At 36.6% G+C, this 24,781-nt stretch overlaps 2 protein-coding genes across 5 annotated transcripts in view; both read right to left on the bottom strand.

The window, feature by feature from the left end:
• SLC4A10 (solute carrier family 4 member 10) overlaps positions 1-14,853 on the bottom strand; it is a 69,654-nt gene extending 54,801 nt beyond the window's left edge. For 3 of the 4 annotated variants that reach the window (XM_072874000.1, XM_072874001.1, XM_072874002.1), the window contains exons 1-2: positions 14,696-14,853; positions 2,807-2,995 (exon numbers count right to left, since the gene is read on the bottom strand). In XM_072874000.1, the coding sequence (XP_072730101.1) occupies positions 2,807-2,995; positions 14,696-14,726 (220 nt within the window). In that variant the 5' untranslated portion in view covers positions 14,727-14,853. The remainder of the gene's footprint in view (positions 1-2,806; positions 2,996-14,695) is intronic. The other variant, XM_072873998.1, reaches the window with a different exon arrangement.
• Positions 14,854-16,420: 1,567 nt separating this feature from the next.
• Positions 16,421-24,781, bottom strand: part of LOC140657618 (sodium-driven chloride bicarbonate exchanger-like) — a 92,125-nt gene continuing 83,764 nt past the window's right edge. The window contains exons 4-5 of the mRNA XM_072874910.1: positions 22,762-22,900; positions 16,421-16,685 (exon numbers count right to left, since the gene is read on the bottom strand). Coding sequence (XP_072731011.1) covers positions 16,421-16,685; positions 22,762-22,900 — 404 coding nt within the window. The remainder of the gene's footprint in view (positions 16,686-22,761; positions 22,901-24,781) is intronic.

The raw sequence follows: 24,781 nt of genomic DNA, 5'->3' as shown, positions 1-24,781 counted from the left end.
TGTCATGAGGCAACGGCAGAAGAAAATTATCAGAAACCTCGCTGCTACCCCTGGTCAAGCTTCTAAGGACAGCAGAGTTCCTGAAAGCTAAGCATTTCAGTGTAGATTCCTGCATAATTTATACACCACATACTACGGAAAGTTACCCAGGGTAAAGAGATAACTAAGAGTATGCCAGAAGAGGTAGCAGTCAGTGTGCCTGAAATTAGGCAGCTCTCCAGAATAATCTCTTTCCCCACTCCTTTAATCCTGGAGTACTGGGGCAATAGTTGCCACTCAAGCCCATGAGCTGCTTATTTGCTGTTGTCTTGAAAAGGGAAAAAATTGTGATTCCTTTTAAAACCGAAAACTTAGACTGAATTTTCCTCTTCTAAAGCTAATACTAATTCAAGTGCAATTCAGGCAGCAAAATAAGATTCAGACTTTTTAATGTAACAGGGTAATGGATGGTAAGAGAGAAACTTAAAATAAACCAACCTCTCTTTGCTTTATCACAGGGCCATCATCTATTTTGAATAGGTCAATGCAAGAGACTGCCAAATGTGCATTAGCACTTAAAGGATGCAAGGAAGCAATGCTTCAAACTGATTAAAAGACATCTGTTTCCAAAAATACTTGGTTTAAAACTCTTCACTGTAATTTAGATAAAAAGCTGATTTACCTTCGTATAAATGTTCCTAAAACTACTTAGATTTGTATTGTTTATGGTGCATTTAATTTAATTTAAATTTACATAGTGAAAGTGAGTAAGCCATTTTTTTAACCAGGGGTTAGAGTGCTCTGAGGCATCTCTACATAAGCACGTGAACTGGAATTCAGTAGTTTTTCATTTTGCAAAATAAGCACAGACAAATAAAAACCTCTAAGACTGTGTCTCCCTACTTACAGAATCACTTAACCACTGAGTATATAAAATTAGTGTGTTTAATATGGACTTAGATGCTGTCCTGATCAGAATCTATTTTTTGGGGAATTAGAGATACAAAGGTTCCCAGTAGAAACTTAGGCAAAAGTGAGATGTTTCTGGAGTGAAGTACTGCATCAGTTCCACTAGCAGACAGAAAGTTACTGAAATTGAGCTTCTGATACTTTCACAGCTTGCCCTGAGGGGTCTTTTTAAGGAGACCTACTGCTTATTTGTTATATAAGACCTAGTGCAAAAAGCTGATGGAATACAAGCTGCTATCTCGCGTCCTGTGGAAACTGAGAAATAGGAACATTATAGCATTAACTTTCTTAAGTGTCTCCTGAATATTTGTTTAAAGTCATCAGCAAGAGTTGCACAAATCAACAGGAAAGTTGCCTTAAGAAGGACGGACAATCATCCTACTTACTTTTACTCTTGTTCATCCATATGCATAATCACACACATCTTAATAAATATTATTTTTTCCTTACTCTTAAAACAATATTTTGGCATAATTAATACGTTTCTATTTCATATCCTCTTCAGATGAAATTTTATGTTGCCTTTTAGGTCTGAGAGTCTTCCCCAGGGAAGCAGCTAGGTTTAGAAGTACCTATTAAAACTTTATATGGCAATGATTGAAAAGGTTCTTCCTGAAACCAAAGTTAATCTTTATACCAACAGCCCCATCCTTCCAGATCTGCTGCACTACTACGCTTTCCCCTTCTGCCCTATGCCTCACAGCACATGGCTACCTCTTGCACCCTGTACCTTCCCTGTGCTACGGCTGTTTCCTCGCTTCCCACTTCCCAGGGTGAGAGGAGAGCTCAGTACAGCCCTGAACCAGAGAGACAGCAGAAGGGACTGAGATTTCACCAAAGCTAAGGCAATTTCTGAAATAAGAGTCACTATAGTCCAATGGTGTTCAGACAAAAATGTTATGGGTATTGTTATGATACTGGATACAGAGGCTCAGTAATTCTGCAATGTATAATCCTAGTGAATTAATTGTAAATATTTGCAAAATTTGGCTGCAAGCTTCATAACACAGGCCTGTGTTTATATAAATAAGGGACAGTAAGAAATTATCTTTCATTATGAATAACCTATAACAACAGTACAGCTTATAAAGGCTTCTGTAAAAGCAAGAAAGAAAAAAGTTAAGCCAATATTTTACTGTAGAACCACTCTGCAAACATGCTCTCTCATTTTCGTGAACATGATTTTCCAAAAAGTGATTTTCTGAAAGAACAAGGTACAGTTCTTGTGGCATCTCTCCAACAGTGTCATCCTGAAAATGTTTTTCTCATTTTCCAACCCCTCAAACTCAGCTATGAAATCTGAAGCACCAGTTGAACACTAGCTAATGCATACACTGTCATAGACTTAGAAACTATTCCAACAATCCATTACATTTTAACTAAATAGGCCCTGGATAGTGAACAGAAGTCAAAAATAGTCATATCACATTTCTGGCACTAATGGAGCATGTCCACAGTTCAGAGCAACACTGTGCAAAGACATTCAAGCTCAGTCTGAAGGATTGCACAGAGTGCCTAAAGCACAAGTGTACTTGAGCTGTGCTGCACCGGGGATAATGTACCATGCCAATTACCCCGGACAGAATGGCATGCTAACACAACTAGCCTGCTTCCAGCATCTGAGCTAGTTCCCCTGAATATCTCTGCACAGTCCTGAATTGTGCACAATACCTGATTTAAACAGGTATGTTACTGAATGCATAAGAGGAACCACTCTCATGTAAAAGATACCACTTCTACACGGTAGCTTTTCAGAGCAGAATCACACTGAGTTCAAGCTGTGGGTACAAAGCACATGCGATACTGAACAGGCAGATATTATTCAAAGCTCAAAATGCAAAATAAAGCAACGCATTACCATTTTTATCCATGGAATGGGGCTCAGACTGCTTCTTTCCAATATCAGCAAAGGATCTCACAATTGGGATCCTGTTGCTCAGCTTCTTCTGGTTCTGATGGTGATGTTGTTTCAGTAATGCCTCATGCACTCTGTGACGAACATCCTCACTGAGCTGCCCAGAACCCACCTGCTGGTCCAGAATCATATCTGAAAATATATACATAAACATAATGAAAGAGGGGAAAGAGGAAATATTTTATTTTTTAAATTGCAATAATAAGAATTAGTACCCTACAGGATTACAAAAGAAAGGTATCAGTTCCTTTAATGCACTAGAATGAAATGGTAAGTTTTATCTAGAAGTGTTTCACTCTCAGGGAAAAAAAAATCAAAAAGGATGCTATTAATGTAAAAAAGTCAATCCCTCAAAAGATATGCAGCTCCCAAATTAAGGTCACCTATGTAACTTTGAAGTTAGTCCCTAAGCACTCCCATACATAATGCATTTAAACCCAGGATTATGATGCGTATAAGATGTCTTTTTTTTCCAAATAACCCTTACCCTATTTGCTACAAAGGACTGGCATGCTGTGAGGAAACAACTTTTTTATTCCCTTTATACTTACCACAGGAGATCACAGTCTAGCTCTTTATTTCTTATAATTACAATACTTTCAGTACAATATAAAGACATTTCAGATACGACAATATAGAAAATTTGCTGCATTATTTGCAAATACTTAATAGGATCTCATTCTACTGCTGGATGTACATGTTCCTGCAAGACAATCATTACATGGAGGTGTGAGTGAAACTGATCCCTCTGCTAAGAAATTGCAAGCATTTTTGCAGTCCAGTGGCAGAAAATATTCTTACATATTCATATTCAAAACTATTTGTAAATATATGCATTATGTATTTCAAATGGGAAAGAACTGTTGAGAATTTTGTGGGATTTTTTTAGCTATTATTTTGGGAAATCCTGCTAGGAACAGTAATAACGCTTAACAGAAAAAGAAAGGAAAAAAAGAAATTCTGTATCAAAGCAATTAAAACAGCATTTAAGTACACACTGTCCTTGCACATTGGAAGAAACTGTACTGCACAAAAACAGTGATATAATAAGCTGAGTCAAAAACTCCTTGTACTGAAAATTCAGACAGCTCATGATTCTGTGCTGGAGTCAGATTCATATCTACCAGTAAACTCAGTGGAAAAGCAAGCAGAGCAGAAAAAATAAAAAGCAGATGCATCAGCAGCAGAGACATAATTTGTCAGGTCTTTGATAATTGCTAAGAGCAGGAGAAAAGAAGAGAGATAATAAAAGGCATTAAGTAATTATGCTGGTTAAAAGCAGAGTTTAATTGCTAACAGTCAACTATGCACTGTATATACATTTAAAAAACACAACAGTTTTTCTGAAGTTCTCAATATCCACATAACAAGACAAAGTATCATATACATAGCTGCTTTAAGAGCTGAACAACAAATTACCTGCATATTTCACTTACTACGAAGAGGCCACCAACAAACCTACATCTCTATGACAACACACACAAAAAAGACAAGGCTAGGTCCACAGATAAATGCAGCTGTCAACAGATGCAAACATGAGAGATGTATCCGGATCTCGCAATGAAGAGCAATGCAGAGGTTTTCAACGTTGCCTTTGACCCTCTCCAGCAATTACATTCTGAGCAGTTTTAACAACAGTGTTGACCAAACGGCTCACACCCAACAGTAATACTGCCTGGTGGTGTGCCTAAACTAATAAAACCTGTCTTCAGGGTGCTTCACCTGACTCTGAAGGGAACTTTTATCTCCAGGGAAGGGAACTTTTATCTCCAGGGTTAACTCAACCACCACCAGGTCAGTTATCTCTGCACTCCCAGTCTAGACAAACAGTTTTTCTATTACTCTAGACTCTCATGGAAGAGATAGGGAGGCATAGTAGCAAGATGAGCAAGAAAGGCAAAAGAGAAGGTAACACAAGTTCAAGATAAAGTCTTCAGTATAATTTTTTCAGAAGGAACCAAGAATTTGCAACACATGAGAAAAAGAAAAGAAAGCTCCAGCTCCAAGAAAAATATTCATTTTCCTGCTCAACTCTACTGTCTTTTGAGGAACTGCTTCTGCCCTGAGTATGAGACTATCTTCCCTTTAGATAGACCTAGTCCATGAATTTGCATGTCACAGTTCCCAAAACAGGCCAGTACTTTCTGTAACATGACAGGGGATCTTCAGAAGAAAAAAATTAACAATAAATATTTAACTTAGGGCATCTGTGCTAAAGCACAATTGAAATGATCCTCTCCCCCCTCCTTTTTAATTCTGCTGACCAAAAGACAAATTGTAGAAGATGCAAAAACAAAGATTACCTTCTTAGAGCTGCTCTAAGACAGAAATCAAAAGGAAGAGCTGAAAAAAAGGACTCCTCTAGAACAGGCAGATTTAGGGTTGTGGTCATCACCTGGCTTACAGATCAGTGGAAGTCCACTTGTATGGTGTTATTCCTGGAATTACAGTATTTTCCATATTAAATATTAAAATATATTAACTGCTGAGGATGATGTCAATATTTAAGATGATCCACTTGAGGAGAGAAAATGCCAGGAAAAAGAAAATCATACCCCTATCCTCTTCCTTGCCTAGATGCTCTGCTAGACTCATTAACAGTCACACAAGCCATGGAGTTAGTGGCAGTGTGGTGACTAACAATTTTTATTTCCTGCCAAACTGAGAAGAAAGTGGCTTACCTCGAGTTTTCTTTTTTTTTTTTTTGTTTACAACTTCCCCTTTACTGTAGCACCTCTGCCACATGAAAAAAGGGAAGATACATTCAGATTTGGAAAGAGTGAAGATGTGTTTTCTTGCCTTGATACTCCCCTCCACTTGTCATTCCTTTAATACAGACCCACTTGCAGTAGCAGCTGTAGGAGTTTAAATGTAGTCAAATTACTGACAGATTGCTGTATTTTGACCATTTTTTCAAGACCTGAACAGATTTGAATAGTAGTAAGAAACACTGTCTCCACCAGCACCTGTCATTATTGGGATACCACTTCAGTTTCTTCACAAGTTTTTCAACATATCTTTTAAAAGCCCAAGCCTCTGCAATGTCAGTGATAACACTCTTGATTGCAAAGATAAGCTTGAAAACAAGACCAAAATGGTTAAAGTCCAAGAGTAAATGGCAAACAGGAGCATTTTAAACATCTCATTTTCAAAACAGACTCTATTTCCTTTATCCTGTGAGAAGATGATCCTACATGCTCCCACCAGTTGAAGCTGCACCTACTTTTCAAAGCCCTGTTTTTCACTTTTGTATCTAGAGTACACGGCCACTTCTCCAAACTCCATATGACAAAACAGAGTAAAGAATACAGACCTGAAACTTCACAGCACTATATCTCAGCTGCATTCCTGTATAACAATAGAGACTCTCCAGGGTTGCTCAGCAACAAAGGTTTGAGGATTTTTTGTTTGTTTGTTCTAAAGAACTTTCCTCTTGAATGACCTTTTAAATTCTGCAGAGCCCCCTTCTAGCCAGAGACACAGCTTACCATTAGATTTTTCAAGGATGCTTCACAACCATATGGAGCTTTAAGCAAGACGCAGTGTGTGGAATATCCACCAGCATAGTGTTACCCATTCTATTAATTGCTCACACCATACCATTTCTGCTGACATAAGGAACACTGAAGTAGGATGTTTCTTCAGTAAGGAATCTTGATTCATACTGGAACCATGAAATAATTTTTTCAAGCTGTTAAAGACAGACATTCTTCCTGCCCTGGTTGTTTAAAAAGATTCAAAGAAACTTACGGTTTCATACAATTTCAAGAATGTTTTCTCCATTCAGACTCAGTTACGATAAATCATTTACATAAAATTGATTTTGTGAGTAAATGTAAGCAATGACTTAAGCTATTGTAGTAAGTCAAATTTAACTCCTCGTCACCTCTGAACAATTTACCCAGGCTGTGAATTGGAGCATCAGGGGTGCAGACATTTCAAATCAGTTCAAATGCAGTGCGGTTCATGTGCTGCCCACAATGGCAAACTGCATCCATCCCACCTCTAGGGTCGGCAAGGATGCAAAAGCAGGTTGGCTGCTTCCACTCACTCTGGAGACATCTATTACACACTGCAGCTTTTTACAGAGACATGCGGCCAGATCCACGTGGAGCCATCCCAGGTCCAAGCAAATGAGCAATAAGGAGACACTCAAATGTGGCCACAGCTTGTCCCCCATTGCTCCAGGTTCACAGCATACCCATCACCTCACATACAATACTACACGAAACTCCCAGGTGAAACATAGAATAAATTTATAGAAGCTATACTGCATTTGCACCAAAATACCTGTGAAGTCGAAAAAGAAATTACTAACAGGTAAACAGGCTGACGTTTGCAGTGGTGAGTAAAGAAACAAGATCCAGAGCTCTTGCCCCCACCACCAGCTGTGTACCAGATGAAATACAAGTTTTGAATTGCTAGGCTCATATTCTCTTGATATAGGTTGGCACTGACAATTTACAGCAGAAGAAACCAAACTCAGTATATACCAGCAAAGTTGATGGTATTTACACCTCTCAATCTTCTAAATTTTATAACTGTACAATTGCAGGACAAAATGAGAGATTAATGACAAAAAAACAGAACACCTGGGCTTTTGCGTGTGTCATGATTGCAGTGACAGTTGACTACAAAACCTAATTTAAAAGCCAAGGTTTGTTTGGTTTGTGGTTGTTTTCTTTCCCTTAAAGACAGAGGAGAAGAAAACACAAGCAAGGCTAAAGCAGTGCTTTATGGAAGACACTCAGTTGAAATGCTGTCCTTCATCTTAACTTGTCTCTAACAGGAACCCAAATATACACTTCTCTAGTGAGTTAGGCACTAGGAGCAATAGAAAGCTAATAATTAGGATTCTTGGGCTGCATTTGTGAACCAAGACCCGTTTACAGTGTTTACAATGGTGATTATAAACAAGCTATCTAAGCCAGCGGATTTAGCCCGCTCATCCAAGAAGGCAGAGCGTTCCAGTGCACTGAGAGATAGATTCTATTTCTAGCTCTACCTGAAATTACTTTGTTCAACTTCTCAGCTGAATTACTTGAAAAGGAAAGATGGAGAGTGAAAAATGTCTGCTTTTTAAAGCAACAGCATCCAATTTTACTGAAGAACAAGAGCAAGCATTTCACAAAACCGTAAATAGTAAAGACAAAGCTATAATTCCCAGCTTGCAGCTCAAAGAGCAAACACAGTTGTAAGTCAGAGCTATGCTAGCATGCCACAGTGGATGCTACCAATAGAAGAATGGAGACCTTATAAAACAATATATTTTGTATCTCTAATGCAAATGGTTGTCTCTATACACAAAATGAAAGCTGAGATTGACTTCTGCAATCTAAAAAATTCCCACATTTGTGATTAAGATGGGAAAATGCAAAACAAAAAAAAAATGCCATGCTACTTAGAAGTTGGTACAAGATTTACGATTTACCCACAAAGGAACAAAACCTGACAGAGGTTTCTCTGTAATCACCGTGTGGTAAACTGTAAATAAAGCAAACAAACGCAAAAACCTGTGTGAGAAGGTGAAAGCTGAACAAAAGACAGGTGTAGGGTCAAACAGAGAAGCAGATTGCTCACAGGCAATCCCATGCTTTGTTACAGTGTCTGTAATAAAAGTTAAATTTACCATAAAAGCACTGTCAGAAACATAACACAATGTAGGTGTCGCAGCTGAAACAAAAGGCTCCAGTGAAATAAAATCTAAACTGGAGCCAGTTTAAATATGTAATTATTATGGAGTAATATAGCTTAAAGCAAACAAATGCAAAAGATGACTTGTTGAGATTGAAAGCTTAACATGATATTACTGAAATCAATAAAATCGCACACTTGGGATGTAATGCCCTGAGTTGTTGAGCACAGAGTCCAGTGACCTCAATCACAAGATTAAGCTGTTACACAGATTGAAAATTTGATTGAGGAACATACGAAAGACTGTTTGGGAAAAAACAGTCAGATCTCTGGATTGGAAAGCATGGGAATATTTAAAATTTAACTTCAAAAATAAACCATTATTACATTTAAGCTATTTAAAATAAATGGGACTGTGTAATATTTCAAACGTGTAAGTCACCAAAGCACCACTGTGCAACACTGAGGCCACAGTTTGTATTTGACAAGGTTTGACATTTGTTCACAGTACACTCTGCACAACTACAAGAAAATGCGAGATCTGTGATTCATGTTGTAAAGAAAGTATTGCCATTAAAGGCTGGACCGAACAGTTTTTGAACCAAGCAACAGAAAACGGCATCATATGTTAAGTAGAAGAACCTTTTGGGTTCATTCAGTGGTTACAATCAAAAAAACAGATGGTAATCTGAAAATCTACATGGTTTCAAAGGAACTAAATGAAAATATCAAAAGAGAACATTTTCATCTGCCAACTTGAACAACACAGTGAAGCTGCTCTCTAATGGTGCAGCCAGATTCTGGCAAATACCTCCTCAAGAGACAAGTTCCAAAATAAATTGTTTTGATTACATAGATTTTTCAGACTTCCTTTTAGCATATGTTCTATACAGAAGTGATCGATAAAATACTACTACATCAAATGTTCAAAGGAATTCCTTGTGCATGGAGTGCTAGCTTACTGATATAGGAGCCACTGCAAAGACATATGAAGAAAGAATGTCACATATTAAAAACAGTAACAAAAACCCCAAAAATATGTTTAATAAAAATGCATTTTTAAACAGAATAAAGTTCAGCAGAGGAATTGAGCTCTTCTCAAGGGAAAAATAAAATCCATCTTACAAAATTTAAGAACAACTTGAGAAACTTCAGGAATGAACATGCTGTTTCGCTGCATGAAGACAATGTTGGAAATTCATCTCAGAAGTCTCTATTATAATAAGATATTGTCTGTGAATTCAGCATCATAGGTACGAATAAGCTCTTTATCAACAAAGAAAATTGGGTGCCTATCCAAAGAAATGTACAGTCTTGTAGATCAAGTCATTTTTTAATAAGACAGAATTGGACTAAAAAAGAATCTAATAAAGAATGGACGTGCTGGAAGACAGGGTGATTTAAGAATTCTCACCACATGACTGGTGCCAAAATATTTTTAAGCAGAACTATCAGAGTTTCCAGGGATGAAATACAAAATGTTCTGAAAGCCATGCAAACAGTATAAAAGATGTTTTTAATCTGTAGATTTTACCACAAGCCCATTAAGGTCTTAAAACATAGACTTTAATAAAAGAAATTTTCAAGGGCTAAGTGCTGAGAGTTTAATGCCTTAGTGAATAAATGTTTATAGATTAAAAGCGTGACTAAAACAAATAGGAACTCTTTGTCTCAATTTAGCCACAAAGATTAAGTATACCTCTTTCAAGGATACGAAGACTGGCATTGCATTTACAGAAATATAATTTGATATTGGAATATAGCCCAGATAGCAAGACGTTACCAACAAATACACAACACACATTTCTCCCTAACAAAGTGATAAGGCAAGTAAAAAGAAAATACATGTGCACAATTAGTTTATTTGTTCTCAAAAGATATGATGCGCTATAGTAATGCAGTAAAATTATCAACAGATTGCATTAAAAAACAAACCCCATAGTAATAAACTATGAATCAGAAGTACAAGTTAATTTAGGAGTACCGCTTAAGACCACAGGATACAATCTATTTTTGCAAATTTTCCTACATGTGGTATACACAGTACCATTGAAAAGAACAACCAAAAGTGACCATCAGGATCGCTGGACTAGTCTAGCATGAGAATGGCTAGCAACCAAAATAAGAGAGTTAAATGTTGAAAAAAATTGAAGCCAACAGGTGAGAACAACCATTTCTTTAAATTCTGAAGTGTCAGGACTGTCAGATACAACTGGAATACATGTCAACTCCAGGGTGAAAACAATGTTTGCATTATAGCACACAATAAGTAGGACTGTAACTAGTGACAGTGAATAGCAACTGAGTAGAACAGACAAGAAACAACGTCCTGAGATACAAGTTCTGTCTAATCTTCAGGCCCAGCAGTCATTTATACGGAAAAAGAGTAGCCTGACATATTATTTGGAATTATCAAGTTTCTAACATACCTAGCACACATATCTTGGTGGCATGCTTGTCACCACTACTATTAAAGTCTTTCCTCTTCCCAGCACTGCCTAATGTGTGCCACACTCACTGTAACATTCTGTAAGCACTGGAGAGCAGGAACTACACATTTAGTATTAGAGTACCAAATTACAAGGAACTTGATAGAGGAAAACAACATTACTACAACACAAATAATAATAATAGAGGAAAGCAAATGGAATGGCAACTTTATTTGTAGGGGAAAAAAAATCTCTTCCAAAGAAACCTGACACAGAATGTGGGTAATTTACAGAATGATTCACTTGCCAGAGTGAACCTGCTGCAAAGTTGTTTAAAAAAAAAAACAAAAAACAAAAAAACCAAACAAACAAAAAAAAACCACAAAAAAACCAAACAAAAAAAACACCCCACAACCTCATTGGTTATTGAATCTGCAGAGAGAAGAAAAAAATCCTCTCTCAAAGACAAAGCAAGACCCATGCAAACCTTATCATGTGTCAGATCACCTTATCAGAAAGAGATGCCTACGTGTTTGAACAAATAAAACAATAAATGAAATACACCCACATCTGCCACAACAACAGGTACTTCTAAAGTGAAAATGGTGCATGCTGATTCATGAAAGTCATCCTAAAGCCTCATCTCAGAAGACACAAGTTTTCCTAATCAACAAGTCAAGATATCCCAGAAGCAGGACTGATTCAAAATAGCATTACAGCAATAGCAACTCATCAAATTCTCTACTGAAGGACAACTTACGCCTGTGATGAGTTTCAAAACAAAACTAGTATTATGAATACAGGAATTCTTGGACGTGCTAACTAAACAAACAAACAAAACGACTGCAACTAACTAAGGATTAAGAGATTATAAACATTAATTCATTGTGGTCTCACTATACAATATCTTCCAAAACCAGAAAAAACCAGAAGTTTGCTGAAGTTATTTTCATTGTTTTAATACTTACTGTTTTACCTACTTAAATAAAAACAATTCTGGAAGGGATCTCTTAGCCGACTACAGAAGAAATTGAGTGATTTTTGGATTAAAAATGTAAAGCTCAAGCTTGAAAATCCTAGTGTACTATTTAAGCAAAAAAGCAATAAAAGAACATCAAGCAGCTGATCTAAGTACTTTTTTTTTTAAACTAAATAAGTAATAAAGCAGCATACTGATAAACACCTTTGTTCTTTCAAAACAGCTGCTTTTTATTCTTCATATTTATCTTTTATCATTACCAAGACAAATTTTGAAGCTATGATTCATGGGAGAATCAGACCTCGGCACAGAGTAGGAACCCACGCAAGTTTCTGCAGATTTGGATTAATAATATCTTGCGTCAGTTTGACATAAACAATTTAGGAAAGGTAAATGCAAAAAGCAGCTACCACTAGCTGTGCCAAATTTAATTCCACTGTTAAATATAGCCCACTGAACAGTATCTCCCTTACTTGATAATGTAAATAACTAAAATCAATTTTATCTGGCCCTTACATACCACCCATAAAACAGTTTTCTTGATAATCTTGAGTGTTAGAAAATTTTCTTGCTCTTTCGTACCTTTACGTAAACAAAAATTTTCTATTTGTGTATTTTACATTTTCTGTTAATGCGCTACTTTGCGCCTGTGCAAGGCAACAAAAAGGCCCCAACCACCACTCATGCACCATTTCTCTGTCCATGTGCTCTTTTCCCAATTTCCATCTGTTGCATCATGTTTGATCTTCAAGCAAAGTTTGCAGTATGGAGAATACCATAAATCTAATATGATATTTGTATAAAATAGCAATATATTGTATAATTTGTATAAAATATAAAATGTATTATGTACAGATACAGCATCATTTTCAAAAATGTTGTGAAATATAGTAAGGTAGTGTATTGAGTCTGGCTGACAGGGAGTTAATTTTCCCCATAGCAGCCCTCATAGTGCTCTGCTTTGTACTGGTAGCTAGAAAGGTGTTGGTAACACACCAGGGTTTAGGTACTGCTGAGCAGTGCTCGCACAGCATCAAGGCTGTCTCTCCAACACTTCCCCCTCACCTGTAGGCTAGGGGTGGGCAAGATCTTGGGAGGGGACATAGGCGGGACAGCTGACTCAAACTGACTAATGGGATATTGCATACTGTATGATGTCTGCTCAGCAATGAAAGCTAAGGGGGGGGGGGGGCATTCATTATTACGACGTTCGTCTTCTGGAGCAACTGCTATGCGTCCTGAAGCCATACTTCCCAGGAAGTGGCTGGACATTGCCTGCTGATGGGAAGTAGAGAATAAATCTTTTGTTTTCCTTTGCTTCTCTGCATGGCCTTTGCTTTTGCTTTATTAAACTGCCTTTATCTTGACCCATGAGTCTTTTTTCCATCTTATTTTCTTCCCTCTCCATCCTGCTGAGGAGGGGAGTGATAGAGCAACTTGGTGGGCACCTGACATCCAGCCAAGATCAACCCACCACAGGTAGAAGCAAGGTAAAACTTTTAAGTAGATGTAAGATATGCAAGGATACCAGTGCAGTAACCATCATGAGCATGGGACTAGCCCTTACTAAGGGTAGATAAACAGAAAATTAGAGACCCCATACTATAAAATAGTACAGCTCTTTGCTCTTTGTCTTCTCTGCTGGAAGGGACAGAGATTTTTAAACAACAAGAGCAAGGACACAGCACTAGAAACTCTCTAGGGCACATGAGTCCTTGGACAGGGTGTTATCATTTTAATGATGAGTTTAAAGTCTAATGTAAATATATTTATATTATAATACCTATATTATCTCTGTCTTGATAGACTAGAGAAACTTACTTTATCTTCAGCTCTTGTCTAACAAATTTAGTTATAAATGATCTAATTCAAATTAGCTGCTGTATTTGGGAAGGGAAATAAACATATCAGACCGTACTACATGATTCTAGCACATCCATGCAACCTTTGTAGCTTTAGGACTCCTTGAGGCCGTGCATTACAGGTCTGTACATACAGCCCCCAACAAACTGCTTTATTACAGTAACAAATGCACTACCAAAAAAAAAAGTTCCCCGCAGTAACTAGTTATAGCCTTTATGGGAAACACCAGGAATGCAGAAAAGGGCATTCAAGTCTCAATCTCACTTATACTTTCGGGAGACAAGACTCATCTATTATGTTCTCTTGCTTTCTGCTTCTGCTGTTCTCAAAAGCTCTAGAATTGCAACTGCCAAATACACCTTCACTGGAAAAAATGCATTCAACTCTAATTAAAGAAGTTACTGCATCTTAAAATTTTCAAAAAACTTACACTTATTGTTCTTGATTTCATTCTCAACTCAGAGACGTTTTTTAAACTGGTGTGTTTTTATGTTACATAATTATGATGAATACTTCCCTATAATTTAATTTTTTTTAAGCTATATTGTCTACAATTAGCATAGCAATAGATTCAGTTTGTGGAAGTTAGGACGTGCATCATTCACAACGTGAGGTGGCACAACAGGAGTAGAGAACATGCCAGTTCTAATGAAATCTATCCAGACTGTCCTCTCTGCTCCATTTTAATTTTCTCCTTTACATAAAAATTGATTCTGAAAATAGCAAAGTCTATACAAAAAATATAAATAAAATATTTACCAGTTGTGTCAGACATCAGATTCGTTTTTAATATATTGAGTAAAATATTTCCTAGGAGTTTCTAAACTGAACTGATTATTATGCAATAGCTTTATTGTAAGCAATATTGTAAGCACTTGATTTTTATTATTAATTTTCATAACTAATAAATGGAACATCGATACATACCTGCAATTTCTTCTATGGAGTTAGCTCTCATGTCCAAAAGAACTGTGCCATTCAGGATACAGCTTCTCAGCTCAAACAAGCTGTGAAGTGACAGTGTGGCAACATATGGTTTGCTCCACCTCTCTCCACCATCCTCTACATCTTCTTCAAACTTCAACCACCTGTGCAAACAACCAATTTTATAACTCCATTGTGCATAAGAAATGAAAAATAAATTACTTCCATGGATATTGAAAAATCACTGTTAAAAATGTCTTTGGATTTCACTTTATTCCTTCTTTGTAGAAAATATGAGAAACTTCCCTTGCCTGCTTCTTCAAATATAATGTTGTATTATACCGGTTTTGAAGATAAATTCTGACCACAGAGATGAAAAGAGAAGCGTATTAAGTAGTTATTATTGTACTTTACAAAAACTTTGAGTAATTCTTTCGCATACAATGGAATTTCTATGATAGAACAGCAAGTAGTAGGAAAAGGATAGAGAAGAATTTGTAGTAGAGAAAAAGAAAAGCTATACATAACAACAACACAGGAGAGAACTGTCTCCATTTGCACTGAACACAACAGAGAGATATTTTTCATTTAAAGTAAATATACTGACATAGTCACACTTTACAGAATCCATCCATTATCACCACCATAATCTTTTCACAAAAGACACTGTTACGAACTTCATTTGTTTAACTTGTTAGTTATTTAACTGCCCTAAGCTACACGTAAAGGCAGAAAAACATTATGCAAAATTTAGAATATTTTCCATTTAAAAGTTCAGTCAATTAAAATTAAAAACCTCACAGGCACATACATGCCCACACAGGCAACGTGTAAACACTTGCGAACAGTCTTTCAAGCCCCAAAGCATAGGCCTTACTCAGGCAAAACAGCCATATTAATGACATGAAATAGCACTTCAGAATCCATAACAACATCGTATTTCACTATTTTGAGTCTCATTTGCCTCTTCTCAGGTTCAGTGTAAATCTGGAGAGATTTCAGTGAAGTAAAAGAACACATGAAACTGGCACGAGAGGATCAAGTCTTTTGTTATTAGCCAGCTGGGATGAACTTTCTTGCACAACTTCTTTTTAATTGTTTAGTGATAAAAATTACACTAAAAATGTTAAAAGAATAGTAAACAAACAAACGAAAAGAAAAGTCTGTTGACATATGCAAAAGTGTTTTAAATTAAAGTTATTAAGTCTTTCAATCATACACAGATGCTGCTGCATGGAGCCGTGCAGCCTGCCAGCTTGGCAAGGTTTGAACAGCTGCAGCCACAGCAAAAGCCTCTATCGCTTGACTCAACAGCACTCAGCTATTCTGTATGGACCAGGCAGCACAGAAGTCAAGCAGAGCCTCACACCTTGACAGCACCTTCACACTTATTTCCAGACAGCAGGGAACCAAAGAGCCTTAAGACCACTAAAGCTGAGCAATTTCCAGTTTAACCAAGCTTTGCAGCCCAGCAACACAGCAAATGCAGCTGTCTTCTGTTCGTGGGCCACCTGCCTAGCTCTGCTCCTACCTGTAAAATATGTCTGTGTACCCATGTTTTAGATACTTTCCTCCTTTCAGTCCCTGTGTACCAGATTCTTCCCCTTCTAATGCCATCCTGTGAGCAGCCACCACTTCAGTGACCCACTCATCACCAGCATATCTTCTCCCTTCCTGATGCATTCCATTTCTTCTAACTGTACCAGCTGCCTCCTAATCACTCTCCCATTATTTACATACACAATTTGCTCCCAGCTCCTCAGCTCCTCCAAAAATCTCCAATCTCCTGTGTCTAGCCCTCTCCTCCTCTTTGTATTTAAACATTTTTCCCTCCATTTCCTCTGTGCTGTCCAGTTTCATCTTTGCCCATGAGACGTCCTCTCCATCAGACTTCTGTTCTCTACTCCCTTCATTGCAATCTCTCTTCTCTTCCCAGCCTAGCCAGGCTATCTCTTTAGTTTTTCTTTCTTCCAGAGAAGCAGCAAGAAGGACACTGCACACACAAATTTGCTTCCACAGAGCCGAACCATCACATCGAATTTGCATATGCAAATGAGGTTTTCCAAACAGATTTTCAAAACAATGTCCAAATGGACATCAAACACAAATTAACACACCCCACCCCCACCAAACTCAAAGCCATGGTTTGAAAGGGATGAGCTAAAACTCAGGAAACTTACAAAGAAGCATGTGAGAAGGAAAAAAAAGTTGCTGCTCTTTTTTGTTTTCATTTTGCAGTTGCACTTGAACTCCATAAGAATAAGCTGCTCCTAGCTTACTCATGGCACTCATGTTTCCAAGTGAAAAATATGCTAGCCCTATTTGTGGCCATAACATCACAAACATGGTGCATTAATTGTCCTGCTTAAACTATTGCCTCCTAAAGCTCTGCAAAACATCTACATTTTTATCTTCTCATACCTCTGTTTTTGTGCATGTTTCTAATCTCTTTAGGAGTTTTAGAAGATTACGATCTTTGCACGTGGGTATTCCCAATTATTTCTGATGTATCATCATCTTGTTTTATGCTGATTTGAAAAAAGATTAAAAATCATGCTACATATATCCTAAAAACAGTGATCCAAGCATAGATTCTTACAGAATCTCATCAGAAACCTCACACTGTCATTACCTTCTGTTCATGTAAATAGCCTTCAACATTGCTTATCTGATTATGCTGCTGCAGTCTGTCCTTGATATTATCTATTTTGAATGTACTGAACAATTCTAAACAGACTTTAAATGAGTGATAAAAGACAAACATGTTCTTAAAAGTTTCATTAAGATAGGTGACTGGACAGAGGCAGGCTCATAACCAGAGCTGGTAACTTACTAGACACATAGACAGAAGTCTAAATCATGAAAGCAGCTTTAATTAGAGTTGATGGTGTCAATCAGACATCAAAGCTTACATACAACATAAAAATCCATAGGAAACTATTGCTACTGCTCAAATAATCATACGTGCCATTGTGATCATTTCCACCTGAGTTTCAATCAATTTGAATAGTACAATTCTATGGGTTGCATCCAATTTCCTACTGTTACTAAAACTTATGTGCTTAAACACATTATCATACATTGTTACTTAATGAGCCAACAGGCTAGTACATAAACATAAATCATACCCAGCTGACAGAATTTTACATTTGGAATAAACTTCTATTTTTATTTTAATAAGCATTACATGAGTTTAGTCATCTCATCAAGGGGAAATCATGTTTATCACCTTTTATCTTTTCAGAATTATTCCTCTGTTATGTCAGACAATCTTTATTTAACATATCAAATGAGAAACAGCAGCAGAAAACATAAAACAAATCTCTAATCTTACGCATAGTTGTTCAATTCTAAGTGTTCAAGTAGTTTTAAAAATTGTAATACCATTTTAACAACCCTCTGAATTCATGTACAAGATTCAAGGATAGAAATGGCTTTGAAATCCAAATTCAGGCATGGATCCCAAGTTTGCCAATTTTCTACTCTTTTTAGTTTCTCGGAGAAAAGGACAAGTTTTAATATATCTACTTTTGCAGTTTAACCCCTTAAATTGATATGGTTGATAAATAGAAGCCTTTCATAATTTCCCAGAAAACACTACCAACCTCATTTGTATATTGAGCTCATGTGTCACATGTATCCCATGTGCTTGGAATATCTTTAGAGCTATCTTAGTTGTGATTGATCACATAGAAGAGCAGCTTCATTCATATGGTTTTCTTTTACTGGTAAAGACCAGCACAGGTGTATCAACAATACAGTTTAGTTCCTCTGATAGCATACTTGCTGGAAGAAAACAGGACAACAAGTTTCAGCAAGGTATGTTACTAGAGGAAAAATATTACTCAGATATGTATGTGTCTGTATGTACACACACACGTTACATCTTCTAAAGTCACCTCCATCAATTTTTCAGGAGTCAATAAAAGAGCGTGCACACTTCATTGTAGACTCAGTTACAACATTTTGGTGCACAAGATGAAGTGCGTGAGTTGAACATGATCTATTTTATAGTCTCTTATGTCTGCAGCAGAGAGCTGGAGTATGTATTCACTTACAACCTGCTCGAGAGTCAATGTTATTAATGTCATCTTACAATCTGTGTAAGTTTCCACATGAGCTTTTGCCTGCCTGTGCTGATTAGAAAATGAACCAAAGTAAACAAGCATGTCAGAAACAAAGCACAAGTGACAAACCTAAGTTTTTTGTGACCTAGTTTCTTTGGAAGAAAGTTTTGATCCAGGGGAGATGCATTTTCATTTCATACTCGTAATTTTTCCCTAGTACATCCATTTTCTAGTCACTATTAACAATTTACTTTCTAAACTATGGACAGAGGTTTATTTTCATAACTGTGCTGTTTCATTAAAATCCAAGCCTAAACGCTTTCCTCTTGGTTCCAAAGTGTCTTTCTATTTTCCTCCTTACCACATAGTCTTTTCTGTTCCAGAAACGTAGTGATATTCTCCCAAAATTTTCATTTTATATTAGCAGATAAATAAGTCCCAACAGTTTGGGTAAAACCTGCTACAAATCAGGCACTACTTTCCAGCCATGACCACAAGAGGCTATTAGGATAGATTTAAACAAGAATTGCTTTCCTAATAGCTGCAATTTGCAACTATACTATTGTGTGTATAAAATAAGCCCAACTGTTATGCCTCTGTGTGTTTCTCCAGAAACTTACTGGAAATATTTTTTTCAGGAAAGAAACTATACATCATGCATTCTCTACACAATTGTACAGCTGGGCCACATACAAAAAATTACATTAGTAAGACTGACTTGATTTTAAAAGGTACATGTTTCTTCTGGCTTGAAATCAATTAATGGGGAAAAATTGATTAATTTTATCACTATTTCAATATAACTAAATTATTCCATTCTGCTCGCTAACTAATTCCATGGATGGGACAGCCTAAACCAGATCTTGGAATGGAATAGGCTGTAACAGCAGTGCACTTTCTTGCTCCTACTAATTAATCTGCAGGAATGCTTTTGCTCATGAGAAATGTTATGGAAACTGGAGAATGGCAAACCTTGGAGTCTCCTAACTGCTGAGGGAAAAGAAAAAAAAAAGTAGTCTAGAAAAGGACTTACACATCCAAACAAATGAAACAGGAATAGAGGAGATTTACCTAAAGAACACCAAGCTTCAGTCAAATCTTATCCATGGCTCCCTTTGATATGTTACTATTTTGATCAAGCAAGAACAAAATGTGTCAAGCAGTTTTACGCAGTTTGCTCAGATATTTTGAAAAATTTTAAGGCTGAACTGTGCATGCAATTTCAATCAAACTGAAAACATAAAGATACAGATTTACTGCATCAGAGTCAACTCAGCCCATCAGTCCATGCAGAGCTTGGGGAAATGAATACAGAACTGCTTAGTGCCATCACTCTCACTAAACGCAATTAATGACCAAGTCTTCCTCCGTATCGCTTGCATTTAAATTCATCTACCTGGAGCTATGTCCAAAGCCAGACAATAAGATTTACAAATACTTCCAGTGGCATTTTCCACACAGATGGAAAACATATAATAAGGCTGGAACAGCAACAAACCGAAGGTGTATCCTCTCCACACCATGCTTTTAAACAAGTCAATACTTCTGAAGTCCTGAATCAACCACCAGTATTGAAAATGATCCATTGTAGTAGTTTGTAAGTATATGATCTTGCATATTAAACACCATCCCATTTCTATTACTCTACTCAAAGTCACCTTGTTCTTTGTGTATGATATCCTTATCTATTTCTAGAGTAACAATACCTCTTAATTTCTTATAATCAGCAAGTTTCACTACTATAATCCTACTTTTTGTCATTCAATAAAGGCATTTACTAAGACTAATTCTTCAGAAGTTAGTTGTCACTACCTTCCACGCTAACAGTTTAATCTTTCAGCATGACCTGCTGCACCTCTTCAATTAGTTCCTTACCCACTAATACAATTTTTACACTAAAACAGAGTTTAAGTAATAAATTCCCCCTGCTGTACCATATCAAATGCTTGACAAAAAAAAAATTAGATCCACTGTTTTTTCTTTGTCAGAAAACCAAAAATCAATTATCTGATTAAATAGCATTATTAAGTTAGTCTGACATGATACACCATTGTATTGCATTTTATCCAATTTTCCACTTAGCTCCAAGTCTATAATTATTCTTTCCTTCAAATATTGTTCTAAGCCTTGCATAGTTCTGAAATCTGACTATCAGGCCTCTGTTCGTTCCGACTATTTTTTATCCTTTCTTGAATAGTGTTGCTGTGTTTGCTATACTACAACCTACCTGATAGATTCACAGAAAGACGGCATTTACCATACCCATGAAATACATGTTCTTTCAGCTTTCTAGGATGGAAATTATTGCACCCTCTTATTTGCACAGATAAAGCACTTCAACTCTTGCCTTCATTTTGAATTTGGTCATTTTACTGCCGTCTGCTCCTTTTCTAACAGCCAGCCAACCCATGTCAAATGCTGTCTGAAATTTTTGGATCCAAACTGAAAGAGATAATTTATCTTGACCAGTTCTCTCTGCATGGCAGCTCCACTGTTTTTTTGTTTTCATCCTATTTCTAAAGCTAAATAAATTTTTACTATTAGCTATTATACTTCACTCTTGTATTTCCTGAGCTCCAAAAATACAGTTTTCTTGGCTGTTTTTTCCTGTCCTTTTTCAACAATCTCACTTGTTTCTGTTAAACTTTTTTGATTCTTTAGTTCCCAAATGACAATTAGAAAGGCTGTACATACAGACACATCAGACTAAATAGAAGTTTCTTTATTTCACCTATTCCTTTCAAATTCAATCTTAAGTATTTATGTTAATAAAAATTGTTATAGATTTTCATAAACACGATTCTTCGATGATTTGCAAAGGCATTTTTTTTAGTTGAACTAAAGAGGCTGCTATTTCCCTGCTTAAAAATAACATAAGCCACAGTGATTTTTATTTTTAATCACAATAGAAGCTGATATCCTTCCTAGAAGAGGTCCTATATATTCCTCATCAGTATGAGAACACTGCAGATGATTAACTTGATTAGATTTTCCCTCTCTGAATATTAATGAGATTATTTAGGAATACTACTACACTCATTTTGCAGCACAATCCCCATATGAGAATTTTCTACATGTAAAAATCTATATTTAGCATCTGTCTATGCCTCCTATGGACACATAAAGGAAGGGAAGGTCATAGCAAATTCTGTGGCCCTCTGGGAAAGCAGGAATTTGCAGTAAAATTAAAGGGAAAGCTAACAGCCATATTCATGCCAAACAGCCCACAAAATCCTTTCAGAAATCCCACAATTTTTATCCTACTGACACCAAAGATGTGGTCCACAGACTTCTGGGCACCACTGAGGAACACTGTCAACATATACTGGCAGGGAAAGAGAGAATTAAGATTCTAAGAAGAAAAATGAAGCAAGGCTTGCTGGGAAATGTAAAGTCTTAATGAAACTAAGCAAGTCATCTCCAAAGAAACAACCATGCAAAAAAAAAAAAAAGTTCTTTTCCAGTATTCATTGTTTTATCAGAAATGCAATCAAAAAAGTCTTTTTGCACTAACTTTGTAGAAACAAAATAATCCAACACTGAATACTCAAAGTCTCAAAATCAACTGTTCATTGATAGAATATGTAAAAGTGTTATTGCTCCAAAAGTAATCTCATTCCTTGATCTTTTTATAAGGTAATTTTATCAGTTTCTTGAGGATTCAAACAGAATATGAAGTTTGAAAGTTTCTTAAAATGATAAGCTAAAATATTAATAAAACCAGTAATTTTTAATTCATATATATGATATGTTTACTTCAATTTTTTTTCCCCTTGATATTAATTCTGACCTATATTTCATAAATCCAGATGAAAACATTTGTCTCTGGGAAACAACAAATGCTGTAGTAATACTAGCAGCTTAAGGATTAAAATTATGGTTTTATTTAGGCTTTATATACAAAAATCTGTTCCTGAGTTTGCCACAGCTTTGAAATCGTTCCTCAATACACCAGCAACCAATAGCTACAGATAGTTTTTAAAAACTCATGAAAACACTCACCTTGCTGTCTCCCTCCATTCTGCGTCCTCTCCTTCACGCCAACAAATTTCATCAAGCTCAGTAAAGAGATCATGAGGAATGTGCTCTTCATCATCATCTTCTGTTCCAAGAATAAACTGCACCCTTTGTGATGGAGTATCTGGGGAAAAATAAAAATATCAAGTCCAGAACACCAACTTCTTTGCCCTGAGCAAGCAAATTACCTAAAATTTCATGAGATTATCCAGACTCTTTAATCCATATCATTTACTGCCACACAGAAAACATTATTATAGTTATGCTGTAAGAACATTTATACACAAACACGTTGAGATTGAGACCTCTTTATTTACTGTAGTTGTCTAGTCTGGTAATTAAACAAACTCATCTAAAGATAGAATGTGATGTACAGAAGTAGTGACTACTGGAAGCTGGAATGGCATCTCACAGAAAAAAGGCAGCACAAATACCAGCATAGAGCGAGCTAATAAAAGTCTTTTACTCCAGTGTTACAAAAACTACTTTGCCACATTGTAAGTCTAACTCTACAGATCTAGCTCAGCTCACAAAGCCAGTGTAATAAATGCACATTCTTTGTTAGACCTAGCAGGAGAAAGAAAGAAAAAGAAACCTCTCTAATGTCAATATACAACTGGGAACTTCGAGAATAATACATCACTATCTATACCTACCATCCTCTGCCCCTTTGTAAACTGTTTCTGCATGGTTAGGTTGTTCCAGTTGAGGAAGTTATTTACCTGTCCCAACTTCCCCATTCTATTCTTCCTGTCTCTGTCTTCCCTTTACATTCCTATTACCAGTTATTTTTCTTCATAACCTTTCAGTGCAGACTACTAAATATATTTTGGAGACATACTATTCTTTTTTCATATCACTCAGAAAATTTCCAGAACTCACAGAGCACCTTAATGTACGTGTATATTCAGCATTCATAGCTCAAATGTTGTAAGACTTTAAAAAAAAAGTCCTAGTTTCTTATTTAAATGCAAATCTCAAATGAACAAGCTCTAGATGAAACCCAGTCTCTCTAGAAATACATAGTTATGTTTTCTGCTCATGTATTTTATATTTCTGAGAGAACCAAAAGTCCTTTGTGAGAGCTGATAGGGGCCAGGCTGCCACTCAACCGAAAAATTGATTATCCATCAGAACAGCTCAGCAATTCCTTGAACATTGTCTAAATTAAGTTCTGTTCTACAACCATATTTGTAAGACAAGCTACAGGATTTTCCATCTAGCAGTAAAGAGCATGCCTGCATAGGATCCTCAGGCTCTCTGAATTTTGGAAAACTGAGATGATAGCACTCATTGAATGCTAGTTAAAGAGCAAATACAGCACTGCTCAAAAATAATTAAATGGGCCACTGATATAGGAGATTAAATTCAGCAGTAAAGATACCTTTTTTGGTAGTAGTAGTAAACTTGCTATAGCAATGAAACATAAACAATACCTGACAGTTTTCACCTGAGGTCTGTTTGCTTAAACAGAGTATAAAGATATAGTATAAAGATATGGTCAAGCCTACTTAGTCCTTCACAAAGCAAGGAATGAAATGAAATGAAACCCAGGAAGAAGTACGGGAGAGGAGGGAGAGAGAGATGGGCTGAGGTACTACTAAGCTCTAGAGAATAGAACTGCAGGGGGACAGCTAAGGGGACAGAAATTACTTTCGGTGAATCATTAAAGAACAGCAACAACCTGCTCCACTTTACCCTTTCTTTTACTACTCTTCTCTCTCACTGTTCAGTCCTCTTTTTTCTTCAACACCATTTCAACCTCTATTCTAGACCCCCTTCTAGCCTCTCTCTACCTATTTTTTTTAAATTCTTTACATTCCTCATATCCACATATTGGTATGCTCTAGAGAAGGATAAAGTAAATACAAACATCAAGATTTAATCTGAGACTAGAAAGTACATTCTGGTCAAGAGGTGTGCAACTTGTTAAGACTATTTCCCAGAAGGACAAAATTCAGCGAGATATGAACTTGCAAAGGACAAGTGCATATGACTAGTGACA

The sequence above is a fragment of the Ciconia boyciana genome, chromosome 10 (assembly GCF_034638445.1).
Source record: "Ciconia boyciana chromosome 10, ASM3463844v1, whole genome shotgun sequence".
Lineage (NCBI taxonomy): Eukaryota > Metazoa > Chordata > Aves > Ciconiiformes > Ciconiidae > Ciconia > Ciconia boyciana.
This window is presented reverse-complemented; position numbering and strand designations above follow the sequence as displayed.